The sequence below is a fragment of the Typha angustifolia genome, chromosome 10 (assembly GCF_048772165.1).
Source record: "Typha angustifolia cultivar Huaian chromosome 10, ASM4877216v1, whole genome shotgun sequence".
Taxonomy (NCBI): Eukaryota; Viridiplantae; Streptophyta; class Magnoliopsida; order Poales; family Typhaceae; genus Typha; species Typha angustifolia.
Genome location: NC_133248.1, coordinates 9,466,423 through 9,472,359, shown reverse-complemented (window position 1 = coordinate 9,472,359; position 5,937 = coordinate 9,466,423). Strand labels below are relative to the sequence as shown.

General features: G+C 39.5%; 1 protein-coding gene across 1 annotated transcript; it reads right to left on the bottom strand.

Annotated features, from left to right (window-relative positions):
- Positions 1–1,051: 1,051 nt before the first annotated feature.
- Positions 1,052–5,703, bottom strand: LOC140768348 (uncharacterized protein At5g49945-like). The gene is made up of 3 exons (XM_073108601.1): positions 4,564–5,703; positions 1,786–1,989; positions 1,052–1,703 (listed from the first exon to the last, which is right to left on the bottom strand). Exons 1-3 carry the CDS (start codon positions 5,623–5,625, stop codon positions 1,476–1,478), a joined length of 1,494 nt encoding a protein of 497 aa, XP_072964702.1. The 5' UTR covers positions 5,626–5,703; the 3' UTR covers positions 1,052–1,475.
- Positions 5,704–5,937: the final 234 nt, after the last annotated feature.

Below are 5,937 nucleotides of genomic sequence, written 5' to 3'. Positions count from 1 at the left end.
TGTGTGCTATGTGCCGTTGTAACCAGTTAAGTACGACTTCGTGGAACAGTAGGGTAGGCGAGAAAGTGCCACGTAAGTAGAGCCGTTTAATTTTAACGAATTAGAGCGGACACTGTCGTCGAGCAATTAGTCGAGGTTCTCCTCCCGCCTTTGAGCGTCATACGATACGCGCGACATCTACGAGGGCCGAAATTTTACTGGATCCGGTGGCCGGACCGGTGACACTGCTGAGTGAAAACGTCTATCGCTTAATGATTCGAAATTAATTCCACTTCTTAATCACATTAGCAAACACAGACCAAGCCTAGGCTTATTTGCAAAAGAGTTCTACTTATTATAATTATACGTTATGTAGCACTCACTGCATATAAACACAGTGCACTATGTTTGAATACAAAAGGTAAGTAAGCAATGCTTGTATAAATGAGCGCATTACTTGTATAAAAACAGGCATTGCTTATTTTAATATACAGGTGAATCGTGATACATAAAATGTAAACAAGTTCTTATTCATAAGTTACATATTTTTTTATCTATATCTGCCAATGTAATTATCTTGCAAATCATTCCTTTCTTGCTTTTCTTTATTTTTCTCATTTATAATACATCTCTCAGTCTTCTACATTTCCACTTCAATCAACTTAATATGTAACAGTTCTTCCAAAGTTTAGGGCATGATATTGATATTGGACAGAGGGATTACCACTTACAAGCAGTATAAATAACAGGTAATACACCACAAGAAACCAGAAAATTCCTTTTGTTGAAAGCATTGGAATCGTCAGAATTGCTACTGAAAGTTCTTAATTTGAAAAAATGTCTTCATTACTCACTGTTGCATCTCTGGGTCATAGAGTATGCAATACTACTTGGAATATTAGACCTTGATACTGCTGCTTCACATGAAACATTTCATTTAAGGAAAGCATCAAAGCAAGTGTCAATTTTGTTCCAAATGAAGGAATGTAGATGTAGACTACCTGCAAAATAATGATATTAATAAGAATAACAATATACCTAAATTTTTTGTAATTGCACTATCGATGTGTGATTAAAGCAAAATTGTCAATAGCTTTATATTGCAGTTCCAAGAATCAGCAAGGTGGAATTCTATTAACCAGTCTGAACCATGTAAGTATAGCAAATGGGAACTCAGGTATCAGCACATCAATATAATTAAAAGCTTCCTTCTCTCATCTATACCTACGATTTCAGTTCACATAGTACAGTGAAATAGCCTGCAATTAGGTAGCAGTGATAATAATCTAACCAGTATCTGAAAGCCCCAGCTATCAGCAAAAGGAGTTGAGGGTATCTCCCTCATCACTTCTGTTTGCTTTGTTTTCAAGACCTAGAAATATTGCAGTCAAAAAATTGCATAGTTCTGTCTGCAGAGTGGCAATGTAGAGGGGGGCGGGGGGGGGGGAAGAGACACTAAGATAGGCAAAAAGATGCCCGAACTTGGTTGGCTACAATCAAGAGCGCAGCATCTTAACCCTTGGCATGGCCTTCTTCATTTGTCTAGCACGTTCTTTCTCCTCTCTCCTGCGAAGTACCTCAGCACTCAACTTTGCTTCGGTTTCTTCTGCCAGCCTTTTCTTTTCTGCTTTCTTCTTCTGCAGCGCTTCCTGCCTAGCATTCTGAAGTTCCTTATAAGCCTCGTGGGCAGCCTTTGTCCTAGCTGTCTCAGTTTTTGATCGAGCCTGCAAAATTAATGTGAATATTAGATATGACAGTGAATGAAGCCAACAATTTGAATGAGAGCTAAAAGAAAGAGTGACCTACATGAGGACCGAGTTTGTAGCGCCCAACTAAATCAATATAATAAGGTACAAGGGAGACCAATCTTGTCATTTCAGCCATGTTCTTTGCATCTGGAAGTACAAACTTGAACACGAGCACTTTCTTGTTGGAGCCTGGTTGCTGGTCAGAAAAATGCAGCGAGATAAACCACTTTCCAAATTTCTCAAAAGACTTATCTCCAAGAACCTGTAAAGAGATCATAGCAACAATGCGAGGCAAACAACATTAGCCAGGATTTTAGATTAAGTCTAACTCTTTGTGATGTGTAACTTCATGAGAGAAGTGGTTAGCCAATATTGCTCTTTAACAACAAACATAGCATATATGCTGTTGATATGGCAGTAGGTTAACATGTCAATTTTACTAGCAAAAGAGATGCTATGGCATGGTTAGAGAAGGATACTGCTCCAAAAGAGATGCTATGGCAGAGGTAATGAGACTCTTCTCAGTCCTCATTTGACAACAAACTTGAAGAATGATGCAGAAATTGAAGACAAAGGGCATCTATTAATAATCTTATGCTCCTTACTCTGAAAAAAAAAAGATATTCAAATAATTGAGAAGATAACTCCGGTTCAGCAAGATCACAAATAGGAAATATATCATTTCAACTGCAGCTCCTTTGGTCATAATGACTCCATTCAGGAATCTCATCCATAATCACAATTCCCATAGCAGAAAGGGCGATGATACTCCCAGCACTTTACTAACGATTACAGCAGTCATATTCCCCAAATTTCTCAAAAGTTATATTTCACCACAGATGATACACACCTGACAAACAACTTAAATACCAAATAGAGAGCAGAGAAATCTTAAACAATAATTCTAACTTTGAATAGCTCATCTTCTCCGCCTTTCAGGATAATAGCTAAGGATATTCCTAACTTGCATTAAACACTCTCACCTTAACCACAACCTTCAAAATATAGAAGAATGAGATTTTTTAATTATTAAAGAAAGAAAACCACCAAACTGAATTGCCTTTAGAATGCCTACCTACCACAGCTAAATTATTAAATTAAGTCTATTAGTTATCATAAGTTAGAAACACTAACAATGAGAGTGACAAAAATAACTTACATAGGAAGAAGATTAGACTAAGACAACAAAAGAGAAGAAACATATTTTACAGGACACCATTGCATTAAGTACAGAATTTTACATAAAGAATAATTATAACATGAATAATGACACAAAGAAGGTACAGAACATGTGGAAAAATCAATATAAGAAGATGAGATTAAGTCAGCAGAGAGAGAAGATTTTACAAAAATGCAGGTACATTACAATTTCAACTACTTATAACATCTGATTCTTAGATCTCTCCCCTCACACCTTCTATAACCATTCAGATAGTTCCTAACTTCACAAACTCTAGGCAACTTCTAATATTAAGAGCATCTAATTAAAAGACTAAGGCATGACTAGAGTACCAAAAAGATCAAGCAGATGATTCCTACATAAACGATATCAACACTTGAGCATCAAATTAATGGAACTTGACGTGAAATATGATTTCTCCGAGTTCTTAAGGGCCTTTAAATCAATCTAAGACCTCACAAACGCAATATCTTTATGAATTTTCTATCTGAGAAGTTTTCTAATCTCGCTATGTACTTCACCTCTTGACTGCTATATTAATAGATCTTGCCACTGCCTATAGAAAAGAAAGTACAGGATTAACCGTCACTCTTGTCCTTATAATCTTCAAATTGGCCACTTCTGTTGAAACCATATCCACACTCTATTATAAATAAAAGAATAAGATGATTTTCAAATAGAAGTTACTATTCTTTTAATAAGCTATTCAAGATCTGAACTGACTTGAGCTTTTTATAAGGAAAAAAAAAGATAGCTGTTTGATGAATGAAAGGCATTATGTGATGAAACTGAGAATGCAAAGTTTATGACCAGCCTTGAAGTACACCAAGTTACCATATTTTCAAAGTGCATAGAAGGTCTCAAATAATCTTCATGATTACAAAACCCAATACTTCAAGGATGCAGCATTAGATGATCAATCACAAGATAAGAAAAATTATAAAGGGTTTTGAACAAATAGACGCAACAAGAAGTATTATGAGTGTGCGAGAAAAAAAGGACCTAATATCTATCTAATTAGTACAAGCACTACTTTTGGAACCTTATCAGCCAACATTTATCTCACAAATACAACTAAAACATACAAACAATCCAACAATCAGATTGACATGCTTTCCCTAACAGATTTACCTTACACCAACCCAGAAGATGTATTTGTCAAGAAACAATGGTTAGTTAAATCCACGCCTATTAAATAAAACATCCACGAAGGTTGCAAGTATCAACAAGCAGACTTATCTCAGAATTTCTGACATTTTGGAAAAATATCAAACTTATTCTACCCCTACATCAATTAACAAAAGAATGGAACTATTTCATGTTAACAAAAAGTAGTTATTTCCGAGCTCACACAGCATAAGAGTACAAAAGAATACTGCCCAAGCTATAAAATTAAGCATTAAAACATGAATGCAGTAAAGGCACCCTAAATTAAGAAACCGTTACAAAAACATTCTGAGATATATCAGTTAACTATATGGCTGTTTTATATTGTTTTGACTTCTTATATCAGAAGCAGCACTGCACTAATGAGAGTTATTTCCAATTAATAGTTGTCCCTTGCAGATTAAAATTATAACGCATCTGATTAAATTAAAACAAAAATTTTAAATAAAAATCCAACAATAATCCATATCCACTTGGAAATGAGCACACCTGATCAAGCACGGCCTCCGTGATCAGATCTCCTGCAACCTCCTTTGATTCTGCAACCACCAGCAGCTCATCCGCAAGCCACCTCCTCCCCGTGGCAGGTACAGCAAGTATCCCAGCATACTTCTGCAAGTCTACAGCATCCTTGTGCATAGCCTTGGCCGCCTTCTTCCTCGCGATAGCCATCACCACATGATCCATCGCATCCTCATTCATCACGACCTCAAAAGTAATCGTATCCTTCTTAGGAAACACCATTTCAAACATCCTCGATAAGAGATCATGCCGGCTTTGCAGCTCCATCGTGGCCAGCAAACCCTGGCAAAAACGCCGGCCGCTCGCATAAAATTTGAACACATCCTGCCCTTCCTTTAGAAGCAGCGGCGTGTCCTTGCCGTCGCCGGTGCCCAAAAGGCTAAAATTCTTATCAAAGATCGAATCTCTGGTGGCGAACTTGGTCGCCCAGGCGAGCGCGATCGCCTCGTTCTCGCGCTTCCCCGTGAAGTAGTTGAGAAGGAAGCAGATCAAGAAGGACACGCAAGCGATCTCAACGTAGTAGGAGCGGAGGAAGGAGGCCGGGGTCATCGGGGAGGAAGGGATCGAGGAGAGTTGTGGATCGGGAGTGGATTCGGGTGTGGTGGGATCCGATTTGATCGGATCCGGGGTGGGGTCGGGGAAGGGGATGCCTTCGAATTCGTCCTCGTCCCAGAGATCGAGAGGGGAGGAGTGTGACTGGGGTTGGGGTTGGGATTGGGATTGGGATTGGGATTGGGATTGGGGAGGAGAAGGATTCGGCGGGCCGTGATGGGATTCGGGAGAGGAGGATTGGGAGAGGGGAGGGGTGGAGGAAGGGAAGGATACGGACTCGATCTCGTCATCGTCGTCAACGGCGGTGGCGAGTTCGTCGGAGTCGAAGCCCTCAAAGTGGGCGGCGAGGGCGGAGTGGCGGGAGAGCTCATGAGTAAGGAGCGAGAGGATGGACGAGATGGCGAGGAGGAGGAAAAGAGCGTCGCCGCGCGGGGAGAGGGACGCCGCGAGCCACCGGATCGAACTCGGCTTCGCCATGGAGGTCGTACTGGTCGAGGTCGAGAGAGCGAGAGAAATCGATGGCGGTGAAGTTAAAGTAGACAGATGATGGAAAGATTCGCTGTAGACAAAAATGCTGCAAATTTTACATACGGGATACTTGGCGGCTTTCGACAGGCTAATATTAATTTGCTTGAGGAACAGAATATAAATAAACCTGTGGTGGTGGTTGATTTGATTACTTCGTGGTTTTAATGATAATTATAACGATGGGCAAGGTTTCCAAGATTAGCTTTTATATGGATTCATAAATTGAAGCTGGTAGTAGGTTGAATAAATATTATTAGGAAA

What these genes read in the sequence shown, in the direction of transcription:
- LOC140768348 (XM_073108601.1), bottom strand. Translation starts at nt 5,625, where the DNA reads ATGGCGAAGCCGAGTTCGATCCGGTGGCTCGCGGCGTCCCTCTCCCCG. An exon ending in CGGAGGCCGTGCTTGATCAG is followed by an intron (nt 1,990 to 4,563) that starts GTGTGCTCATTT and finishes ATCTCTTTACAG; the next exon opens with GTTCTTGGAGATAAGTCTTT. An exon ending in GCTACAAACTCGGTCCTCAT is followed by an intron (nt 1,704 to 1,785) that starts GTAGGTCACTCT and finishes TTAATTTTGCAG; the next exon opens with GCTCGATCAAAAACTGAGAC.